At 53.9% G+C, this 23,863-nt stretch overlaps 1 protein-coding gene across 3 annotated transcripts; it reads left to right on the forward strand.

Moving 5' to 3' along the window:
• The first annotated feature begins 4,749 nt into the window (after positions 1–4,749).
• IRAK1 (interleukin 1 receptor associated kinase 1) lies at positions 4,750–13,118 on the forward strand. Of its 3 annotated transcripts, XM_057718778.1 has the most exons (14): positions 4,750–4,964; positions 5,057–5,224; positions 5,352–5,483; positions 5,601–5,704; positions 5,841–6,029; positions 6,259–6,323; positions 6,544–6,658; positions 7,342–7,460; positions 7,880–8,087; positions 8,482–8,547; positions 9,754–9,990; positions 10,518–10,953; positions 11,469–11,612; positions 11,991–13,118. In XM_057718778.1, the coding sequence occupies exons 1-14, from the start codon at positions 4,829–4,831 to the stop codon at positions 12,050–12,052; spliced, it is 2,181 nt and encodes a 726-aa protein (XP_057574761.1). In that variant the 5' UTR covers positions 4,750–4,828; the 3' UTR covers positions 12,053–13,118. The 3 variants fall into 3 exon arrangements, with proteins under 3 accessions (XP_057574761.1, XP_057574762.1, XP_057574763.1); XM_057718779.1 differs by lacking the exon at positions 8,482–8,547; XM_057718780.1 differs by lacking the exon at positions 5,841–6,029.
• The last annotated feature ends 10,745 nt before the right edge of the window (positions 13,119–23,863 follow it).

Genomic DNA, 23,863 nt, shown 5'->3' on the forward strand with positions numbered 1-23,863 from the left:
TCCAGAAACTTGTTCTTCCAAAGCAGAGAGCATTATAATCACCAGGGCCAAAAGCTTTCCTCCCCGCATCATTACTTACTTCTGAGGCCTGAATCCAAAAGAGAAACACTCATAGGCTCTTTGGGTGGCCAGGCTCCCCTCGGGCCCCTTGGAGGACCTGGGCCGGGGCAGCTTCTGGGCCCAGCCTGGGGGCTCGCCCCCACCTTTGTTCAGTATTAGCGGTGGGTCCCCACCTCCTCTCCCACCCAGCCTGGGCCCAGGGCAGAGGAGACCGCCGCCGCTGCTGTCCAGCCTCTCGCAGGTGGGTGTCTGCGCATATCCGCGCGCGTGCTTTCTGCGCGAGATCTGAAATCGGCGCCGAGTTAGCCTCGCCCGGTGACCTCTCGTCCTGCCCGGCCCGCGCAGCAGGGCCCACCCGGTTCAGTGTTTCTGGGGAGCTGGACAGTGGAGTGCAAAAGGCTTTGCAGAACTCGAAGCCTGCTCCTTCCCTTGCTACCAAGGCCTCCTTTTCTGTTTGAGTTGTCACTGCTTCAATCAATAACAGCCGCTCCAGAGTCAGTAGTTGATGAATATATGACCAAATATCACCAGGACTGTTACTCAATGTGTGCCGAGCCCCCTCCTCGCGCTGGGCTCCGTGTACCCGGACACTGTAACGTGTGCTGTGTTTGCGCTCCCCTCCTCCTCCACCCTCCCCTCGTCTCTCTGGGGTTTTTCTGTTTGGGTTTGGTTTGGTTTTTATTCCTCCTTTTGTGTTTCCAAACATGAGGTTCTCTCTACTGGTCCTCTTAACTGTGGTGTTGAGGCTTATATTTGTGTAATTTTTGGTGGGTGAAAGGAACTTTGCGAAGTAAATCTCTTCTGTGTTTGAACTGAAGTCTGTATTGTAACCATGTTTAAAGTAATTGTTCCAGAGACAAATGCTTCTAGACACCTTTTCTTTACAAACAAAAGAATTCGGAGGGAGGGGATGGTAACCGGGACAAGAGGGTCTGTCCTTTTTCCCCAGGAGGGGAGATCCGGAGACAGAACCCCTGCCCAGATCAGCCAGCAGCCACCCAAAGAAGTTAAGCCTAAAGCCGACGGACCGCATAGCTCATGCGCTGCCAGTTTGCAGTCAGAGCAAAACCAGGTTTTGTTCCACTCAGTGGATTCTTTTGCGCCCCCCCCCCAATGATTATTAGCATCATTATTATTTTTTAAGGACAAAGTTGATGTTCCTGCAAGGGGAGCCAGGAGGGGTGTGAGCAGAGCCAGGCTCGCCTTGGTGGGAGAAGGTTGGGGTGGGTCTGAGGGGCGGGGCTCAGCCAGGGGCTCAGCATCTCCCTGGAGACCTCCGCCGTGACCACAGGTCAGCTGTATGTTGACAGGGCATTACTGTTCAGGGCACCGTCATCACCTCTCACCCCATCCCACCGTGCACGGCACTAACGTGACCTCTCGATTCCCCACTTTCCCAGACGAGAAGATGATGGTGGAGGGGGTGCACTCCCTTTGCTGTCATCGGATCCCCAGCAAAATTTGGACACGAGAAACCCCCTTCTTGTTTCATGGCAAAACCCAATCCTCCTCAGAGAAGCCCTTTACCTCCCAGACATTGTTTAGGGCTGATGGAACAGGGACAGATGTGTGCTCCCTTAACCCCCAGGGCCCCTCCTCTGAAAGGCGAGGACAGTGCTGACTGACCCTAGTGACCATTGGTCCATGGGGCTTAGGAGCGGGAAGAACCAGGCAGGGTTGCTGCCCCCTCCTGAGTCGCAGGGACACAGGCCGCCCTGTGCAGAGGGAGCTGGCTCCAGCTCCGAACCCCAGAAGCCCGACCGAGGGCAGGAGAGGTGTGCGTGGGGTGCGGGGAGCCGCCCAGGACAGACTTGGCTGGAGATGTCTCCAAAAGCCCTCTATTGCATTCACCTTCAGTTTTTGTGTTTTGGGACAATTACTTTAGAAAACTAAGTAGGTCGTTTTAAAAACAAAAAAAATATATTGATTGCTTTTTTGTAGTGTTCAAAAAAAGGTTCTTTGTGTATAGCCAAATGACTGAAAGCACTGATATATTTAAAAACAAAAGGCAATTTATTAAGGAAATTTGTACCATTTCAGTAAACCTGTCTGAATGTACCTGTATACGTTTCAAAAACACCCCCCCACTGAATCCCTGTAACCTATTTATTATATAAAGAGTTTGCCTTATAAATTTACATAAAAATGTCCGTTTGTGTCTTTTGTTGTAAAATCAAGTGATTTTTTCATAAGGTTCTTTTACTATTTGAAAAGATGGGCAGCACGCAGTTTTATTTTATTTTTGTAAGTTTTTTAATACGTGTGAAAGCCAAGAATACTCAGCATGCCTTTCTAAGTGACGCGTTCGCACCTTTTGTTGGGAAGTACTGTATCCTGTGCTGTTAGCATTCTCGATAAATCTCTCTGTGAAAGTGACTCCAGGTCTGGGCTTTCATTATCAGACAGCTCCCAGGACAGCACAGCGGTTCATCTCCTGATCTGCTCTGGCTGTCCCCAAACACACAGAAGCCAGCTGCTTTCAGAGTAACCACGGGAGGAAAGGGCAGCCCGCGCCCTGCACCGGCCACGGCAGGGCCGTCCTCTTGTCCTGGACGTGCCAGATGTGTGAAGGTGCTTTTGGAAACCCCCCCATCCCCCACCCCCAGCTCTGACTCCTCCTGCCTGAGACCCTCCCATGGCCTCTGCTGACCTGGCTCCCTGCCCAGAGGGGGCGATGCCCATGCTCCCTGACTTCCCGTGAGTCTATGGGTGCTCAGGAGCTGGAGGCCCCCCCCCACAGCTGTCCTCCACCAGGCTGTTGATGGCCTGGAGAGGACAACAACTGCTCAGACTCCAGAATCACAGGCACACGTGGACACACGTACTAGGAGGTGCACTAGACAGTCCTGGCTTTGAACGTTAAAACAAAGGATTGAAATTCACCCTGTGTGTGTGTACCGAGCATCCCTCAGGTGCCAGGGCTGTCCCAGGAGCTGCAGTCCAGCAGTGAGCAAGTAGGACCAAGTCCCTGTTCCCGTAGTGTGCACATGCCCAATAATTTCCCATCCTCGGCTTGGTAGTCTTGGTAAGGGCTGTCCCCATGGGAAGCCACTGGGGCTCAGGGCGTGGCTGGCCTCCTCTTTGGGAGTGGCCGGCGGTTGCTGCAGCTTCTGGGAAGAGGCTGCAACGGAGGCTCATCTTGGGCGGAGCTGTTTTCTGGAGACAGCCCTGAGTTTCTGGACGGACAGCCTGGCAGTGGGGAAGGCGGCAGCTCTCTGGGGTCAGGAGCAAGAGGGCAAGGGGGTGGCCAGGGAAGACCTGCTGCCTTTCAAGCGTGCATCTGGCTGGAGAAACAACGGAGGAAGGCACCCTTGCTGCTTTGTGGAGTCTTCCCCCATCTGGTGGGGGCAGCAGATGAGTGCCGAGGCTAAGGAAGGATGCACCAGGGATGCCAGGCAGCAGGGGCTGCGGGCAGCTCTGCCCAAGGGGCCCAGGGAGCTCTAAGCCCAGGTTCTACCTGAGGAGCTGCTTGAGCTCCACCTTCGCGTGAGGGCCACAGAGCTAGAGGTGCAAACTTGTGGGTGTGGGAGCCCTGGCGCATTTTTGGTACCCCAAGGAGTTCTGGATGGCTTAAGGTTGCTGACGTGTGCAAAAAGCCAGACAGAGGTGGGCAGGAAGGGGCCACATTGTGACAATGGTGGAGGCTGTGCGGAAAAGCTGGGATCCCTATCGAGGGCTTCGGGAACTGAGGGAAGGTCTTAAGCAGGAAAGTGGTGTGGAGTGATTTGTGCTACCCCAAGCCCTCAGGGAAGCCGGCTCATCTAGGTAAGAGGTGGTGGTGAGGGCAGCGGGTCTGTGGGGAAGAGATGGACTCCAGAGAAGTTCAGGGAGGTGACAGGAAAATGGCTGCTGCTGCGGGGTAGGGAATGGGGGGAGTGCAGAGAGTCCAGAGAAGTCGGTGGCTGCAGAGCCTGGTGGGACAAAGGTGGGGAGCCGTCAAACAGGCCGGGGGTGGAGCTGGGTGCCTGGTGAGTGCTTCAGAAAAGAGGGTGGGGACAGCCAGAGCATGCCATCCTCAAGCGTGACAAGAGGGAGGATGGACAGCCTGAGCGGTAGGCTTGTTTCTAAGAGATGTCAACACGTTTTATGTGCTAGTGGGAAGGAGCCAGAGAACACAGAAAGATGGCAGATACTGCAAAGACCTAACAATCGCTGGAGCAGCTTCCTGAAGGGGCAGAAAAGATAGGATCCAGGGCCCAGGAAGTGGGTGGAGATGCTGTGAGCGTCCAGACCCTTCTTCTTGCAGCCAGCCTCACAGCCAGCTGAGGGGAGTCAGCCGGGAGCCTTTGGGTGACCCCCATGTGACCGCGTCCCACCTGGATCTCTTGACCACTCTCCACTGCCTCCCACATAAAACCGAAACTTCTTAAGAGGACCTCCCAGCGGCTCTTACGAGGGCCTCTTCTAGCCCTTTCTAGAACGCCTTCACCGTGCCCGTCGTCCCCGGGGCTGAGAACCGCTCTCCTCCAGTCCTCGGAGCCCTACTCAGACGGCTCCTCCCCCTCCGGGCAGCCCGCCCCGCCCGCCTCGCCGGGCCCAGGGGCGCTGCCTCCGCGGGGAGTGACCGCGCGCGGCGCCCCCGTGTGGCCGGGGCTCGCGGTGGCGGCGGCGGCGGGCGACCTGGCGGCGGGCCCGGGCACCGCCCCTTCCGCCCCGCCGGGCGTCGCACGAGGCCGGCTTAAAGGGGAAGTGAGTCAGTGTCCGCGGACCCGGCCGGCCGAGGCCCGCGCCCGCCGCGGCCCCGAGAGGCCCCCGCCCGGCGGCGGCCATGGCCGGGGGCCCGGGCCCGGGAGACCCCGCGGTCCCCGGCGCCCAGCACTTCTTGTACGAGGTGCCGTCCTGGGTCATGTGCCGCTTCTACAAAGTGATGGACGCCCTGGAGCCCGCCGACTGGTGCCAGTTCGGTGGGTGGCGGCCGGCCGGCGGAGGCGGGGCGGGACGGGGAGGGGGGCGCGCGGGGCCCGGGCGCCCCAGCCTGACTCCCCCTGCCCCGCAGCCGCCCTGATCGTATGCGACCAGACCGATCTGCGGCTGTGCGAGCGATCCGGGCAGCGCACGGCCCGCGTCCTGTGGCCCTGGATCAACCGCAACGCCCGCGTGGCCGACCTCGTGCGCATCCTCACGCACCTGCAGCTGCTCCGCGCGCGGGACATCATCACGGCATGTGAGCGCGCGGCCCCGGGCCCCCCGAGACCCCGGGCGAGGGGCCGCCCAAGGCCTCTCCCGGAGCTCCTCCCCCCCCCCCCCCCCCCGCCTGGGCCTAACAGAACTTTCCTTCCTCGGCGTCCCAGGGCACCCTCCCGCCCCCCTTCTGCCCCCCAGCACCACCGCCCCGAGGCCCAAGAGCATCTCTGCACCCTCTAAGGCCGAGGCCCCCAGCCCGCGGAAGTTGCCCTCGTCGGCCTCCACCCTCCTCTCCCCAGGTAAGGCGGCCCTGGGGGTTGGCCTGATGAACCTGAGGAAAGGACCCCTTGACCCTGGCCACGGCTGTAGATCCTGCCATTGGTCTCTGCCTGCCTCTCACTGGTGTCTTTATGAAGCTTTTCCAGGCTCCCAGACTAATTCTGACCCTGAGCTCAGCCCTGTCCCAAGCCCTGCGGCCCTCCAGCCACCACTGCCATCTCCAGCCCCTTCCTGCACCAAGGTAGGTGGGTCCTGCCCCTGCCCAGAGGTTTGAGACAAGCAGTGAGTAACTGGGGAGCTGCAGCCAGGCCAGCAGGGGTGGGCCAGGCAAAGGGGAGGAAATGGGACCTCACCTTATCTGGGGTCTCTTCCCACAGCGGAGCCCAGAGAGCCCAGTGTCCCTCCTGCAGGGGGCCCCCTCCTCTTCGTTCTGCTGGCCCCTCCATGAAATTTGCCAGGGCACCCACGACTTCTCAGAGGACCTGAAGATCGGGGAGGGCGGCTTTGGGTGTGTGTACCGGGCTGTGATGAGGAACACAGTATATGCTGTGAAGAGGCTGAAGGAGGTGTGTGTAGCATCCCGGCAAAGGCCCTGGAAGGCTGTTAGCAGACCCTTGCTTTTCTGGTCCCCACCCCCCTCACTGCTCCACACGGCTCTCATTTCCCAGTCCAAGGCCCCCAGCCCCTTGCTTGTTCTGGGCCCAGAACAGGTGGCAGTGGGAGTGGCCATGAAGCCTTGGCTGCGAGAGCCTCACACTGCCCGCCCTCATCCCTCATTCTTCCTGAGGGCTGCAGGAGGCAGACCTGGAGTGGACCACAGTGAAGCAGAGCTTCCGGACTGAAGTGGAGCAGCTGTCACGGTGAGCCTGGGGTGTCCCTCCTGTCTGGGGGCAGGGAGAGAGCCTCACCAGGACCCTGTGTCATGGGACCTGGCTCCCTCGGTCCCCCAAAGCCTGCCAGGCTCGGGCTAGCTGAGGAACCATCAGGGACTGTCCCCTCTCCCCCTGCCTCGTGACGGTCAGATGGGAGGTGTGGTGGATGCTGGGGGCCAAAGTGCTCAGACCCCGCTTTTTCAAGCAGGTTTCGTCACCCAAACATCGTGGACTTTGCTGGCTACTGTGCTCAGAGTGGCTTCTACTGCCTCGTCTATGGCTTCCTGCCCAACGGCTCCCTGGAAGACCGCCTCCACGTCCAGGTAGCCTCACCTGGCCTGGCATGTTGTGTCACACTTGGTACCCAGGCAGTGTGGGACATGGGGCCTGGGCTCTCGACCTCTGCGAGTGGGGCCTCTCCCTACTGCTCCTCGGTGCCGGGAAGCCTGGCTCGTGGTGCCTCTGAAAGGGGGTTATGGACTCACAGTAGCTTGTCTCAGGCTTCACCCCTTTGCAAGCAGAGTAGCGAAAGGGTCTTGTCAGCATTGCCCCGAGGGAAGGAGGCGATGGACAGCACCTGGGCCCCGTCCAGGGGCACATCTGCGAGATGCAAGGAAGGACTAACCAAACACGGGACAGGAGCGTCTCTGACCTCACACTGAAGTGCTCAGGCTAAGTGTGCCGTGTGGGGGGAGACGGGGGAGAGAGCCTCTGACAACATCCTGATCATCCCGGAGCCAAGACGGCCAGAGTCTGTGGGGGGTCCCGAGGGCACGCTTCTGGCCCTGCGCACTGAGCAGAGAGCACTGCAGGTGCAGCTGTCTCCACCCTCTCCTGAAGTACTTCCTGGAGACTTTGCTCCTCGTTTTCCAGAAGGGGAGACTGAGGCCCAGAGAGTGAAGTGCTCGTCCAGACCCCTTGGTGACAGCTGGAGGGAAGGATGAGGGTCAAGACACGGGGGCCCTGCAGCCTCCCCTCTGCCCCTTTGCGCCTTCTGCCCCTGCAGACCCAGGCCTGGCCCCCTCTCACCTGGCCTCAGCGACTGGACATCCTTCTGGGCACGGCCCGGGCAATTCAGTTTTTACATCAAGACAGCCCCAGCCTCATCCACGGAGATGTCAAGAGGTGAGGAGGGGACACAGCCAGGCCCTCAGGGCCCCTGAGAGCGGCAGGAGCCGAGTCTCTGGCAAGGGGCGCCACTCCCAAACCTCCCGCCGGCAGGGAGCACTGGTGCCCTGCGCGCCCCCCATGAGAACAGGCCCACCCTCTCCTGCTCAAGGCTGAGCTGGGGGACCAGGTCACTGAGTACCCAGAGTGGGACAGGTGTGGAAACAGGCCAAGGACTGTGTGAGGGTGCTCTGGGCGCCGGGTGCTCAGAGCCCCAGCTGGCTCACCGGCCACTGTCTGTGGACGAGGTGCAGGTTGGCGGCTCCAGTCTGGTTTCCTCAAGACCAGGCAGGTTGCGGGGGCCGGGGAGGGGGCCGTGGTTTGCCGAGTGGGCCGGGGCCAAGGCCCGGCCGACACCACTCCCTTCCCTCCCCAAGTTCCAACGTCCTTCTGGATGAGAGACTGATGCCCAAACTGGGAGACTTTGGCCTGGCCCGTCTCAGCCGGTTTGCAGGGGCCAACCCTGGCCAGAGCAGCGCCGTGGCCCGGACTCGGACTGTGCGCGGCACCCTGGCCTACCTGCCCGAGGAGTACGTCAAGACGGGGAGGCTGGCCGTGGAGACGGACACCTTCAGCTTCGGCGTGGTGAGCCACTGGGCCCGCTGCTGGCCCGGGGGTGGGGGCTGCGGCCAGGCCAGGACAGGAAGCCCCAGAGCATTCCATGTCGGCCAGCGGCCAGCCTGGCGGGAGGCTGCTGAAGCTTCAGCGCCAGGCCCCCACCCTCCTCGCTGCGGGCCACTTCCTCAGCCCCGCACCTCATGTCGTGTGTATAGTTTTGAATTCTTTTGCTACAAGCGGGCCCTCCAAACCGCCGGAGCTTTTAGTCCCGCAAGCTGCGCGGCTCTGTCCCTGAGGGCTGTGCCCCCGTCAGCCCCGGTCCACGCCCGGCAGCCTCTGCGGGCCGGGCAGCCCCGTCCACCACGCCCCCACCCCGCACACGGCCCTGCCTGCCGCACCCTCCAGCCTGCCCTCTCTCCAGGTGGTGCTGGAGACCCTGGCCGGCCAGAGGGCTGTGAGAATGCACGGTGCCCAGACCAAGTATCTGGTGAGCCTCCCGACGCAGGGAAGGGAGAGAAGGAGGCCGGGAGGTGCTGCTCCTGGCCACCGACAGGTGTAGACCTGGAGGGCGGAATGATCTGGAATGCGGTGCCCCACAGGAGCCAGCCGCTGCCGCTGCTGACTCATCCCTGAAAGTAGGCAGGGCCCCAGATGGCTTCCTTTACCTTCCCGAGGACAAACCTGTCTGTCCTCTGCAGATGCCATGGGCCTTTCCAGACCCCGCCTGGGGCGGGGGAGGGGGCGCCCCGGCCGCCCTGGAAAGCGAGGGGGCGGGGCCTGGGAGAGGCTGTGGCCGGGTGCTGTGGGGCAGGCGCGAGCTACCCGCCGCCGGCCTCCTGCGTTCCCGTCGGCTTGCCGGGCCTGTCTCCGCTCAGGGGGCGCCTGTGCTTCGCGCTTTGTAGGTTGGTGTGTGTCCCGCACTTCTGCTCCGGACTTGGGGCTCTTTCTGTCCGTCACTGGGTTCGGGTGGGTCTGCACCAGAACCGGGCAAGCAAGCAGGAGATCGCCTCCACCTGGGCCGCTCTGCCTGTCAGCACCGCCTCAGCGCTGCATGCCCCCTCCCTCAGGGGCCCTGCCCATTGGTTCTCTGTGCCACAGCCAAAGCGATCTTTCAGAACCCGGAGGAGACTGTGGAAGTCCCTTTACCTGCCCGCTGTGCTTGGGGTTAAGGCCCGATCCCGTAACCTGGCTTGACCCTGCAACTCCCTGGGTCCCGCCACCACTGGCCCTCTGTCTGGCCTCCGGACGCGGCCATCCCCCCCACCCCCAGGGCCTTTGTGAGAGCCTTGCCCTCTGCCTGAAAGGCCACCCCCACACCCTGGTGTTTCCTCTCAGAACTCAAGGTGGCCTCTGGTCCTGCTCCCACCCTGGGGTGCCTGTCTGCGAGGCGCTCGCCTCTCGGCTCCGCCCTGTCCGACTAGTTCATGCCTTTAGATCCCAGCTGAAGTGTCACTTGTTTGGGCCCCACTTGAAAGCCCTGTTGGCCTCCCTGCCGCGGTTTCCATTGGCTTAGAGGCGTGTCGGCATCTCTCCCCTCCCAGGAAGTCCACTCTGTGAAAGCAGGCCCGGTTGCTGTGTGTGGGGCTGGGTCCCTGGGGCCTGGGGCAGCACTGGGCACACAGTGATGAGGGCCTGGGGGTCGCGACGAAAGGCACAGCCCCCAGTGGCCATGCTCACGTTACGTGTCCCACAGAAAGACCTGGTTGAAGAGGAAGCCGAGGAGGCTGGGGTGCCCCTGAGAAGCACCCACACCACACTCCAAGCAGGTGTGGCCGCTGACGCCTGGGCTGCCCCGATCGCCACGCAGATCTACAAGAAGCACCTGGACCCCAGGCCCGGGCCATGCCCGCCAGAGCTGGGCCTGGCCCTGGGCCAGCTGGCATGCTGCTGCCTGCACCGCCGGGCCAAGAGGAGACCCCCCATGACCCAGGTAGTCCCGTGAGGCAGGGGAATGTGAAGCCGCTGAGATGCCAGCTGCCCATGGAGGGGCAGTGGCCTGCTGGAAACCCCACATTCCTGGCACTGCCTTGTAGTCAGCCAAACCCAGCACCTCCCGGACCTCCTTCTGCAGGCAGTCTCCAAACGTTCCTCACCTGCCCTGTGGTTCTGCTTGTAGTGGCCGGAGCTCCACTGAACCCCACCGGGTGCACAGAGGGAGGCGAGGCTTTTACTGCGCCCCCTTCTGGGTGTACGGTGCTGCTGCATTTGCCTTTTCGAGTCCCATCTCTGGCTCCCACCTTTTTCCCTCTGAGAAGAGAAAGAAGCCCCATTTGAGGGCATCAGGACAGCGAGGTTCACTTTCTAGAAGACAGTCCTTAGCTTTGGTGGCTACAGCTTTCTTCTTCGTCCATGACCCGGAGCCGCTCTGCAGTTGGACCACCTTCTGTGAGGACCGTGACTGTTGTATGCGGCCAAGTCTGGGCCACTCGCCCTGAGAACCTCTCTCCCTCCTCGCAGGTATACCAGAGGCTGGAGAAGCTACAGGCGGCAGTGGCAGGGGCATCTCTGGAGCCGGAGGCCACCAGCCGTAGCCCCCCTTCCCCGCAGGAGAACTCCTACGTGTCCACCACTGGCAGCGGCCTGAGCGGTGCCAGCCCGTGGCAGCCCCTGGCGGTGCCCTTGGGAGCCCTGGCCCAGGCTACAGAGCGGCTGCAGAAAGGTGCCAACCAGCCCGTGGAGAGCGACGAAAGCGTGTCCGGCCTGTCTGCTGCCCTGCGTTCCTGGCACCTGACCCCAAGCTGCACCCCAGGCCCAGCCCGGCCAGGCAGCCCTGGCTCAGAGGCTGCCATGTGGACGCCAGCACCCCTCGGGCAGGCTGGCTGTACTCAAGGGGGTGCCACCCAAGAGTCCAGCTGGGGGAGCAGCCCGGGGCTCCAGCCCACAGCTGTGGAAGGTACCTGGGGACGTGTGCCCAGAAGAGGGAGCAGGGGCCTCCTTTGTCCACATCTTTGTCCCTCCTCCAGTCCCCGTCCTCCCACTCCCAACCTTCTGGTAGGAGGGAACTGGGGCCTGCTGTGAAGCTCACTGTGTCCTTAGTAAGGTACAGGTTACTGTCTTGGAGAGGCCCCCCACCCGGCCTTGGAAAGGCCCACAGAGGACCTTCCCTTGGCCTGTCATCTCCCCAGGCCACACCCACAACTGGCTGAGAAGAGGCCAGGAGCTTGCTGCCCAAAAGCCAGGGACAAGGAAGGCCCAGTTCAGGACCAGGCTCCAGGCCCAGTGGGGAGCCAGGGCCCCAGCTTGGCCCCTTCCAGGCCCTGCCCTCAGAGAGAGCGCTGAGGACCTCTGTCCTTCCGAACAGCAGAGAGCTAGGCTGGGGACCAGAAAGGCTTGTGAAGCCACAAACGTCAGCAGGGAGTTCCAGGGCCATCGGCCCCTGCAGCTGAGGGGGCGCTCTCTCCACCCCAGGACCACTGCTGGGCGGCTCCACGCTGTCACAGCCTCCGCAGATAGTCATCAACCCGGCGCGACAGAAGATGCTGCAGAAGCTGGCCTTGTATGAGGATGGCGTCCTGGATAGCCTGCAGCTGCTGTCGTCCAGCTCCCTGCCAGGTACCCCCGGACCACGCTCTGCAGCCGGGCGCTGGCCCTCCAGAGGGCCACTCAGAGCCTTCGTTCTGATGGGGCGCAGACAATACCCCCGCTCCCCGAGCCAGCCGCCTCCTTGAACGGTGGCCAGGAACCCAGCCTGCCTCCGCACTTCCTTTGGGAAATCGTGTATTCTGGGCACAGCCCTGTCCCAGCTCCCTCTCCTTGTCCTGACAGCACGCATCTTCCCTTAGTCTGGGGGTGCCAGCACCCCCCATGCTTCCAGAACATACAAAGCCCCAGCAGCCATGTTCCATTCCGGGAACAAGGGGGAAGCTCGGCCCAGCCCTCGAGCCCCTCCCCCTCTTTGCTACCTGACTGGCATTTCTTACCCCCCCACAGGCTTGGGCCTGGACCACCGGAACAGGCCGGGGCCCGAAGAGAGTGATGAGTTTCAGAGCTGAACTGTCCACCTGGGCAGATCCCTAAACCCGGAATTCCAAGTTCTCATGGTCAGAAGTTCTCACAGCTCGCGAACCCTCGACAGCCGGGCAGTGGGGGTGGGGGCTCCATCCTCACGGAGGAGGGCCGGTGGTGGCCCTGCGACTCTTGGGACGTGGGCACAGGCAGGGCTCAGAGCCCCCGGGCTGGCTGCTGCTGGCTGTCGGGAGGGCAGGACACCTCAGCGGCCTGCCTTCAGTCCAGCATATGCGGGAGAGGAAAGCCGATGTCGTTGGAGGGGCGTGTGGCGGGGAGGAGGGCAGGTCTGAAGGCTGCCGGCTACACGGGCCAAGGAGGAGAGGTGAGTGGTCCAGTGGGACTAGCAGGGCACCAGCTCCCCTGAGAGCTGGGCAGGGTGTCCGCAGCCCAAGCCTACACCAGCAGCGCTGAGCCCTCCTTTTTGGACCTTGCTCAATCCCTGGGGGAAAGCAGCCACTCGGATGACAGAGCCCATGAGGCCGGGGGCCCTCCCAGCCGCTTGTAATTGGGAAAAGGAAAAGTGAGGTGTGGCTGTCCCGTGGTTCAGTCCACTAACTAGAAGTGGGAGTTCTGAGAGGCCCTAGGGAGTCCAGCAGCGCCTCCCATCAGGTCAGTGTCTGCAGGCTTCCCCGGGGAGCTGGGAGCTAGCCTAACAGGGCTGCCTGCTAGCCAGGCCACCCCTGGGTGCTGCACGCGGGCACCAAGCCAGGTCGGGCTCCGGAGGCCTCGGGCCCAGGCTCTGCTTGTGACAGAGGGGTCACTACCGGAAGTTTGGCTAGCCCCAAGCCTTGTGTTACCCAGACAGTGAAAAGCCCCAAGAACGCAGGAAGTTGGGAGCAAGGCAGAGAAGAAGGAAAATGAAAATGGGACTCACGTTTTTAGAAGCAAGTCAGGTTTCGTGTAACTGAATGTCTTTGAAAGTAGCCCAGGGCTGTAGCACAGGCTTCGGATGATTTTGTGTCTGCAGTTGTGAGTCACACTACATGCCCCGTGAAGCTAGGCATTGGTGAAGTCCAAGTTGTCCTGGAGTAATAAAAGCTTACACTTTGATCTCTGGCTGCACTTGTAGACTTTGTGGCACTGAAAGCCGTGAGATTTTCCAATGCTTTTCATCTCAGGGCTCTTGACTGTCCAAACCCAGACACCAACCTCCTACCCCCAAGTCCTCTGGAGGCTCTTGTTTCCACTCCCATGAAGCCACCATGCTGGTGGCAGATCCACAACACTACTACCCAGCAGCACGTGCACAGGTTCTTAAGTTTTCCCGTACTTAATGGGTCTTGATGCTATTGTAAATGGTATTTTCATTTCATTTTCTAATTGATCATTAGTAGTGCATAGAAACAGCTGAGTTTTGTGTATTGGCCTTGCTTCAGTTCACAGTTTCACCTCTTCCGTTCCATTCTGTATGCCTTTCAGTTCTTTTTCTTTTTTAATTAATTAATTAATTAATTTGACCATACCATGCAGCTTGCAGGATCATAGTTCCCTGATCAGGGATTAGACCTGGACCCACAGCAGTGAAAGCATGGAATCCTAACCACTGGACCGCCAGGGAATTCCCTCAATTCTTTTTCTTGCCTTATTACACTAGCTAGGGCCTCTGGTCAAATGTTGAATAGAAGTGGTGAAAGTGAACATCCTTGCCTTGTCAATGTTAGATGCAAAGTGTTGTCTTTCACCATTAAATATGATGCTACCTATAGGATTGTCATAGATGTATGTTGTCAATGTGGTGAACCCCATAAGTTGATTTTCCAATATTAAACCAACTTTGTATTTCTTAGATAAAAACAGCACTTGGTCATGGTATGTTATCCTTTTATATATTGCTGAATTCCATTTGCTAATATCTCTTGAGAATTTTTGCATCTGTGTTGATGAGGGATATTGATATGTAGCTGTCTGGTGGTATCTTCATCTGGTTTTGGTATCTTCATCTGGTTTTGGTATCTGGGCATCATGAAACAAGTTGGAAAGTCTTTCCTTCTCCTCCTGTGCTCTTAAAGGGCTTACGCATACTCAGTGTTACTTCTTTAAATGTCTGATGGATTCACCAGTGAAGTCATCTGCACCTGGAGTTTTCTTTGTGGGAAGATTTTTCATTATAAATTCAGTGTCTTTAATTAGATATCAGGCCCTTCAGAATTTGTTTCTTCATGTGTCAGTTTTAGTAATTTGTGGCTTTCAAGGAATTTGCCCATTTCATCTAAATTGGCATAAACTTAATAATCCCCCTCTTACCCTTTTATGTCTGTCAGATCTATAGCAATAGCCCCTCTTTCATCCCCAATATTGGTAATTTGTGTCTTTTTTTTTTTGATCAGCCTAAATAGAGGCTTATCAATTTTGTTGATCATTTCAAAGAAGCAAGTTTGCTTTCACTGATCTTTCTCCATTGTTTGTTTTATTGCTTTCCGCTCTATCGTGTCCTCTCTCTTACTTGTTGGGGGAATAAATCTCACTTTGGGTTTAATTTGCTCATCTTTTTCCAGCTTCTTAAAGCATAACCTTAAATCACTGATTTTAAACCTTCCCTTTTCTAACATAAGCATTTACGGCTACGCATTCCCTTGGAGCACGCATTTAGCTGCACTCAACTCGTTCGGATGTGTTCTGTTTCCATTACATGCAGTTCATAATGTTTTCTCATTTTCCCCGTGATTATTTCTTTAACCAATGTCTTACTTAGAAGTGTATTCAGTTCACAAGTATTTGAGAGTGTTACAGATGTCTTTCTGTTGTGTGTTGCGGACCATTCACTGTGTAGTTGCATTTCTTATACGATTATTGAGACTTGTGGTATGCTTAACATGCGGTGTAGCTTGCTGAATGTTCCGTGTGTATATTCAGCAGCTGGGTGGAGTGTTCTATAAATGGCAGGTAGGTCAAGGTGCTTGATAGTGTTCAAATCTCTGGCGGACTGAGAGAAAAGGATCGCAGTCTCTGACTGTACTTGTGGATTTGTCTTTCTCCTTTCAGTCTGTCAGATTTCGCTGCATGTATTTTGAAGCTCTTATTGGGTACATACACATTTAGGATTGTTGTGTTCTTGATAAATTGGCCCTTTTATTGTGAAATGCCTGTCTTCATCTCTGGTAATGTTCTTTCTTTTGATGTCTGCTTTATCTGGCATAAATATAAGTGGCTACTCCCAACTGCCTTTGTGCTTAATTTGTTCCGTGGTATAACTTTTTGGGTTCTGTTCTTTTAACCTATCTGTGTCTTTGTATTTAAAGTGTACTTATAGATGCATGTGGTCTGGTATTACTTTTTGTTTTGGTTTGGGTTTTGTTTCTTTCTTTTCTTTCTTTTTCAGTCTTACTTCTTTAACCAGTCTCATAATCTCTGCCTTTTAATTGGTCTGTTTAATCCATTTACATGTGATGGTTAGGTTTAAGTCTGTCATCTTGCTATTAATTTTCTATTTGTCCCATCTGTTCTTTGTTCCTTTTTTCCTCTGTTCCTGACTTCTTTTCATTAATCAAATGTTTCTGGTATTCTCTTGTTTCCTCTACTGTTGGCTTGTTAGCTCGAATAAGTGAGACCACTGGTTCTGCTCAGGAGCCCCCTCTCCCTGCACCATATTCTGGAAAGTACCTCCAGGCGGAAACGCAGACTGCTTGTAGTGCTTACCACATTTGTTGTCCTTCTAATCACAGTCCTGCACTGCCTGTTCTCTGATATCTGAAAATAGTTATTTCACATATTTTGCCTAGTTTTCTAGTTGTTCATAATGAGAGGGCTATTCTGGCCAGAATCACAACCTTCCCCTCTTTTCTGAGGAATTCTTCAATCCTAAGATCACCCCACCTTTCTCCTGCAGGATCCACTTCTCCCTCACTCTTGAATCTACTTTCATCAAATATGTCCTAGTAGCTTCCATTCTGTGTTTTTCCAGCCTCATGTGATTTTATTTTATTTTTTAATTTGTATTGGAGTATAGTTGATCGTTCCCAAATGGCATCTCCAACAATCACCCCTCCTCTGAGCTTTTCACCCAGGTGCCTACCAGACATGTCCTCTTTGGTGTCTCACAGGCGCCATAAGCTTAAATGACAAAACAGAACATTGGATTCCCAGCTCACTGACTTTGTATAGCTGTAGACAGCCACCACTGAGCTCTAAGTTGGTACCAGTTATCTGTTGTTCCAAACCACCTCAAAATTGAGGGGCTGAAACAATGACATTTATTTTGCCCGTGAACCTGCAACCTGGGCAGGGTTTCTACGGGACAATTCAGTGTCAGCTGGAGTGGCCAGAAAGCTGGTTGCTGGGACCATGCGGAGGCTCCCGCATGTGTCTGGTGGTCGATGCTGGTGGTTAGCCAAGGACCCTGCCGGGGCTAGGACACCTACACATACCTCTTCCTTGTGGCCATGAGGCTTCTTCCCAACATGGGGGCTGGCTTCTAAGAGTGAGCCTCTTGAGACAGCCTGCTGACGCTGTGTCACCTTTCATGGTCTGGTTTCTGCTGCACCCTCGAGGGGAAAGGAATTACACTCCAGCTGTTGGTGGGAGGAGTGTCAGAGGATTCACGGACGGGTTGAAAACCAGCACAAGGGCATTTCCGTCACCCTGGAGAGGTTCCTCATGCGAGAGAACCACTAGGCTGGCTTCAAACACATAGATGAGTCTGCTGTGTTTTTGAACTTCCCATAAATGGAACCGTGTCGCATGGGCCCTTTTGTGCCCAGCTTCTTCACTCAGCACATAGTTCTGAGATGCAGCCGTGCTCTCGCGAGCAGCAGTAGCTGATGGGTTTTCATGCTGTTATAGAAACAGACTGCCTTCCGTCCCTTCTCCCCTTCGTGGATGTCTGAGTTGTTTTCAGTTTGGTGCTGGTAGAAGTAAAGATCCCCTGAACATTTTCATGCATGTCTTGGTTACAGATGCCCCCCTTTCTCTTGGATGTTATATTCATTAGGGTTTCGTCCAAGAGGCAGAGCGACTATTGGTGAGAGAATAATCAATAACAGATAGGGTCAGACCTGCAAATCTACGTGAGGCTGTGGCTTCTGCCTCTGGTGTTGGGCCTCAGGTCAGGAATCCTGGCCTCTGGAAAGGACAGACAGCCGTTCATGGGAAAAACCCGAATGGAGCCTGCACGGGTCTCACTGTATCCAAATGCTGGCAATGCAGGTGGCCTATGGACAAGCAGGCGCCCCACAGCACACAGTCACATGTGCAGCTGGCCTGGAATTTGGAACTGTGGGAAGTGCTGCTGGGGGTTGCTGCCCAGGCCACAAAGGCACCTAGCCCCCGACCTGCCAGATGCCATGCACATTTCTCCTGTAGCCCACCCTGACCTGGGACCACATAGGGAGGAGGATTCTGGGGAATGTAGCTTCAGTTTAGCTAGAGTGATGCAGTACCAGAGCAGCCCAGGCATATATACTGGGAGCAGGACTACTGGGTCACAAGGGATGCATATGGTCAGCTTTAGCGGATTCTGCCAGGTCAGGGTGGGCTACAGGAGAAATGTGCATGGCATCTGGCAGGTCGGGGGGAGGTGCCTTTCTGGTCCCAGCAGTTTGCGTGAGTTCCAGTTGCTCCACACAGTGTAGTCATTCTAACAGGGGTTAGACTCGTGGTTTCAATTTGCAGTTCCCTGATGACTAGGGATGAGCGTTCATTTGCTTACTGGCCAGCTGCAGGTCCTCTCCTGTGAAAGGCACATTGTGTGATGAGGTCCTTGTCCTCGCTGTGTCCCTTCAGAGGATTAGTCTTGGATGATATGTGACCCATAGCATTTTCTGCCACTCTTAAGAGTTTACCTTTTCACTCTCTTAATGGTGTCTTTTGATGAACAGCTCTTAATTTTAGTGAAGTCCAACATACTGATCTTTTCTGTTTGCATTACTGCTTTCTGGGCTCTGTTTAAAAGATTTTTGCCTCTCCCAAGTTCATGAAGATATTCTCCTTAGACTTCTAGACACTTCACTGCTTTACGTTTCATATTTATATCTCAAATTGATTTTTGTTTCTGGTGGCAGGTCAGCATCAAGCTGTCCTTTTTTCCCCACATGGACATCCAGTCTGTCCAACACCAGTTAGTAAAAAGACCATCCTTCCCCACTGAATCAAAGTGGGGACTTTGTCATCAATCTGCTGGCCGGATCTGGCCTCTGTTCTGTAATACTAGGCTCTCTGGTGTCCATCTACCAGCACCACACCAGCTTCATCACTGCAGCCTTAGAGGAAGTCTCAATTTCTGTGCGTGGTGAGCCCTCAGGTTTGTTCTTCTTCCAGGTTGTCTTAGTTATTCTGGGCCCTTTGCATTTTCATATAAATTGTAGAGCAATTGGAACTCTCCTCCGCTGCTGGTGGGAATGTAAAATGGGTCAGCCGCTTTAGAAAATGGTTTGCCAGTGTCTTAAAATGTTATCATCCACTTATGCAATGATACAGCTCTGCCCCTGCTAGCATCAGTCAGAGAGAAACGAATTCCTGCGTCCACACAAAAACTTGTACACAAATGTTCAGAGCTGCTCTAGTCACAACAGCCAGATAGGAGAAACAATCCAAACGGCCATCAGGTGACTGGATAAACAAATTGTGTTCATACAACAGAAGAAAACTTAGCAATAAAAAGGAACGCACTATTGGACTTGGAATAACTACACTGAGTGAAAGGAGCCAGACCAAAAGAGCATACACACTGGATGAATCCATGTATATATAATTCTAGGAAATGCAAACCTCTCTCCTGACAGAAAGCTGATGGGTGGCTGCCTACGGGTGGGCGAGGAGGGAGGGGCGGGGGGTGATGGATATGGCCATTCTCTTGATTGTGGTGACAGTTTCACAGATAGAACTTTCAAAGTCTAGGCTTTAAATTACATGCAATTGATTTTATGTCAATTCTACTTCAATATAGCTGTTTTTTCAAAATACAATGTGACTCTTTTAAAGAACATAATGTTGGGGGGGGGGGGGTTTCCATTTATTCCAACCTGGCAATCATTGTTTATCCATTGACATTTTAAGGTAATTGCCCATATGGCTGTGTGTGTGTTTATTGTGGTAAACTATACATGACATAATATTTATCATGTGAACAATTTGTATGCGATTAAGCAGCACTGGGTACGTTCACACTGTTGTGTAACCATCACCACTATCGAAACCCCAAACTTTTTCATTGTCCCCAACACAAACCCTGTGCCCACTAACCCGTGACAGCCCCCTTCTCCCTCCTGAGATGGCCGCGTTGTCCCACCTGCTCTTTGTTCTTTGCTTTTTCCTCCCTCACCGTCTTTCAGCGTCAGTTGTGTTACCCTTCTTTGGTTGCCCTGCGGATCCCCTCCCCCTCGCCCTCTGTGCTGCTGTCGGTTCACACAGGTTCCCTTTCTAATGCCCTGCGTGCCTTCCCGAAGCTCTGGTCTTCCGCCCTGGCTCCCTCCTCCCCTCCCTTGCTTTCTTTTTCAAATGACTTCATTTCTTGGCTGAAAACAGGGTCAAGAAAATAATTAGAGGATAACATCACCATAGGAGCCATTAACAAGTATGATCCATCCTCAGCTGTTTTCTGACCTTGGGTCCCATGGCCTAGGTGCCAGTATTTTTTGAATAAGGCTTTACATAACAAATATGCTATGGACGGCCTTTGACAGTGTGGGGGAAATGTGTGTCTCCTTCACACGTTTAATCAGAGGACCGGGGTGGGTGTGCTAGGGTTTGTGATACCTTTATTAGGGTATAATTCACATACCATAAGGTTCCCTTGTTCCAAGCGCGCAGTTGAATAATTTTTCATATATTTAGAGTTGTCATTGCTGCAAAAAGAAACGCTGTGCCCATCAGCAGTCACTGCCCATCCTTCCCTGTCCCTCTCCCATCCCAAGGCAATTACTAATTTACTTGCTCTCTCTATGGTTTTACCTATTCTGGACATTTCATATAAATGCCGTCATACAAATGTGATCTGTTGTGTGTGACTTCTTTCCCTGAGTAGAATGATTTCCAGGTTCAGCCACGTTGTAGCCTATGTCACTTCTCAACTCTTTCTATAGCTGGATAATACGCCATCGTACAGAGAGACCACATTTGGTTTATCTATTCTTCCGTACGTGGAAATGTGTGTTGTTTCCACTTTGGGGTTCCTGTGAATAGTGCCTTTATGAGCATTTGTGTATACGTTTTCCTGTCACTGTGTTTCATTTCTCTGGGAGTGCAATTGCTAGCTGATATGGTAACTTATGTATAACATTTTGAGTATCTGTCTATTTCCGCAAGGGCTGCGCCGTTTTACAGCCCCACCAGTAAGGTGTGAGGGCTCCAGTTTGTCCCACATGATTGTCTGTCCTTTTGATGATAAGCATTCCAGTAGGTGTGAAGGGCTAGCTTACTGAAGTTTGGGTTTCTACTTCCTTAATGACTAATAAGGTTGAGCATGTTTTCACGTGCAGGGCCATTTTTCTTCAGCCTGAAGAACTACCTGCAACATTTCTTACAGGACAGGTAGGCTGGCATTGAGTTGCCCCAACCTTTGCCTGAAGTGTATTTATTTTGCCTTCATCTTTAACGGCTATTTTGCTGGGTATAGAACTCCAGGTTGGCAGTTTTTCTCTTTCAGCACTTTTAAAGTTATCATCCTGTCACCTTTCATTATTTCTGTTGAAAAGCCAACCATCAGTCTTATTATGATGCCTCTGCAGGTAATGTTTTGTTTTCCTCTAGCTGCTTTGAATAGTTCTTCTCTGTCTTGGATTTTCAACAGTTTGTGTGATGCACCTCGTGCCTAGCTGTGATTTTCTTTGTATCTATGTTGCTTAATGTTTGTAACTTCCTTGAACCTGGGGTTTGATGTCTTTTTGTCACTTTTGGAAAATTTCCGGCCACTAGCTCTTCAAATATTGCTTCTGTCCTCTTTCCTATGCTGCTTGGAGACAAGCCAGGGTGACTCTTGCACCCTCATCTCAAGTCAGGCCTTTGCTGCTTGTTTGTTCTCTGGTGCCTTGAAATGGTGCTTTAAAAATATACATTTTGTCCAGTGTCTCTAGCTGTTTTCAGTGGGAGTTAACTGATATACTCTATCAATTGTGGCCAGAATCAGAAGTCACCAGAAGTTATTCTTGACACCTCCCATTCCCTCACTCACACTAGCTAACCAACACAGCTTATCTGCTTCCACATTGTAGATTTCTCCCCTCTGCCTTGTGCCATCTCCATGGCCCTGCCCTGGCCAGGCCGCCATCAGCTCTGTCACAGCTGGCTGCAGCTGCCTGCATCCTGCTGTGGGGACCCTGCCCCTGCCTGCCCCTCCAAGCTTCCTCTCCTGCCAGTTGGGTCTCTTCACAAAACTCAGAGGTTAAACTGTGCTGTGGGTCAAGACAGATCTGTGCCCAGGCAAGCCAGAACAAAGTCCAAGCAAACCTATGTCCCTTTGCTTTTCTCTCCATTGAAGGTATGAACCATACTAAGTTCCACCTCTGATGCTGGGTGGGTTTTTTGGTTTGCTTGCGCTCTATGGGCCACCAGTTGCTGTGGCAACCTGGAGTAAGCACTTGCGAAAGGAAGCTTGCTTTGCACTGTCAGCTGGAGGGTCCAGGATGCCGGGCCCTAAGTGGAGGATGCAGATTCAGAAGAGCCAAAGGACCGGCTGGCAGAGGGCAGGGGACCTGTGGTCTCCTACGGACAGGACAGCAGAGAGACACTGCTCAGCTAGCGACAAATTAAAAGAGGGTCGACTTGTCCTATCACCTTCATTTTTTATCACCTCACCAGATTGCAAATGTGCATCAGAAATACTCCCTCGCTGTTGTTCTTCTAGAAGAGAATGAAAGTCAGTGAATGGAGACCTTCCTCCTGGGTTGAGTTTTCTGCTGAGTCACTGCCTTAATGGCTCCCCGAGATAACTGGCTCCCCCCCTCTTAGCCTGTTTCTAAGGCAACCAGTGAGCAGGCTGGGAGCGAAGCCAACCTGGGATCAGGAGTCCCATTCCTGGCCACCATGTGGTCATTATTTTCCTAGCCAGAACATTTTTAGAGTCCTTTTTTTTTAAAAAAACAAAACAAAAAAAATTTCCTTTTAAAAATACGTACTCTTTATGAAGAATCCCAAACAGTACACGAGCGCAGCGTACAGAGGAAGACAAACCCCTTTTCACTTTCCCCACCTGCATCTCCTCCCTGAGAGCAGAGGGCAGCCACGCAAACCTTGAGGGTCCACCTCCCACGACTCAGATCGCGCTTGCCCCCCTGCATCCAGCTGCACCCTGGCACGCAGGTGGACCCTCCTTTTGTTCCTCTGGAGAGCTGCAGACCGGACGCTGTCTGAATATACTATCAAGTGACGTAAGTGGTGCTCTGCGGACTGTCAGGTTGTTTCTGGTTCTTTCTTCTGTTTGTGCTTTTGCCACCATAAACAATCCTGCATCCTTGCACGTGTATTTTTACACACTTTTTAAGCAAGGGTATTTTTTAGGCAAGACCCTCGGGCTGGATCACTAGGTCATTTTGGTAGATGTAGCCCACATGGCCTCCAAAACACCAGGTATTGGCAAAAGTTTCACCTTTGCAAATCTAATCAGTGAAAAGGCATATCTTGCTTTTTATTTGCATTTCTTTCAGTATGAGTGAGGTTGGACGTTCTTCATTGGTCTGTCTTCATTGCCTTTTGAATTTCTTTTCATGTGAGCTATTTAGTCATATCCATGGTCAGATTCCACTGGGCTGTGGATCTTTTTCTTGTTGGCACAGAGAGTTCTTTCCATAATCAGGATCATATGTGTTACAAGTATTCTATCCTCGTTTGTGACGTGTCTTTAACTTTGTTGCTGATACTTTCCATTCAAAAATGTACTAATCTTCACCTGCCAAAATGGCTATCTTAAAAAAGACCACAGATAACAAATGTTGGCAAGGATATGGAGAAAAGGGAACCCTCCTACACTGTTGGTGGGAATATAAATTGGTGCAGCCACTATGGAGAACAGTATGGAGCTTTCTGAAAAAACTAAAAATAGAGCTACCACATGACCCAATGATCCCACTCCTGGGTATATATCCAAAGAAAACAAAAACACGAATTAAAAAAGATGCATACAGCCCAATGTTCATAGCAGCATTATTTGCAATAGCCAAGGTATGGAAGCAACCTACATGTCCAACAGATGAGTGGATAAAAAGCGATGTGGTATATGTATACAATGGAATACTATTCATGGGTTAAGGAGGAAATTAAAATTTTTTAAAATACCAAATATAACCTTATGCCAGTACATTTGAAATTCTAGATTAAATGAATGATTTTCTTTGAAAAATAGAAACGTCCAAAATTGTCTCAAAAAGTAGAAAAACTGAATGCAACAAAAATCACATATGACATGGAATTATATGCAAAGGGCCCGTGTTCAGCAAATTGTTCTCGCCTTTCACAGAGGCATTCCCACACTGGGGCAAGCCCAGGGAGGCCTGAGTGTAAGAAGAAATGAGACTCGGGGACCCTGCCTGGCTGAGGCCACATCTGCACCTCCACCTCACCCCACCCCCATGTGGCCATCTGGCTTCGGACACAATTCTGCATCTTTGGCTAATTAACTTGGGAACATAACACAACCTATGTTGAGGATGTGTGTGTGGTCCCTTGCTACCTTTGTGCAGCCACCAGAGCCACCAGAGGTGTAGCAGGAATTGGCAGCGGCAGACAGAACACCAAGGCTATAAGCAGGAGGCAATGTTTAGTGTACCGGCACAGGCTCAGCGGATTCATATCCAAAGGCTGAGCCCCGAACACAACGGGGCATCGCCTTATATACTTTCATTAAACTCCTATACATTGGAATTTTCTGT

Source organism: Hippopotamus amphibius, chromosome X (assembly GCF_030028045.1).
Source record: "Hippopotamus amphibius kiboko isolate mHipAmp2 chromosome X, mHipAmp2.hap2, whole genome shotgun sequence".
Lineage (NCBI taxonomy): Eukaryota > Metazoa > Chordata > Mammalia > Artiodactyla > Hippopotamidae > Hippopotamus > Hippopotamus amphibius.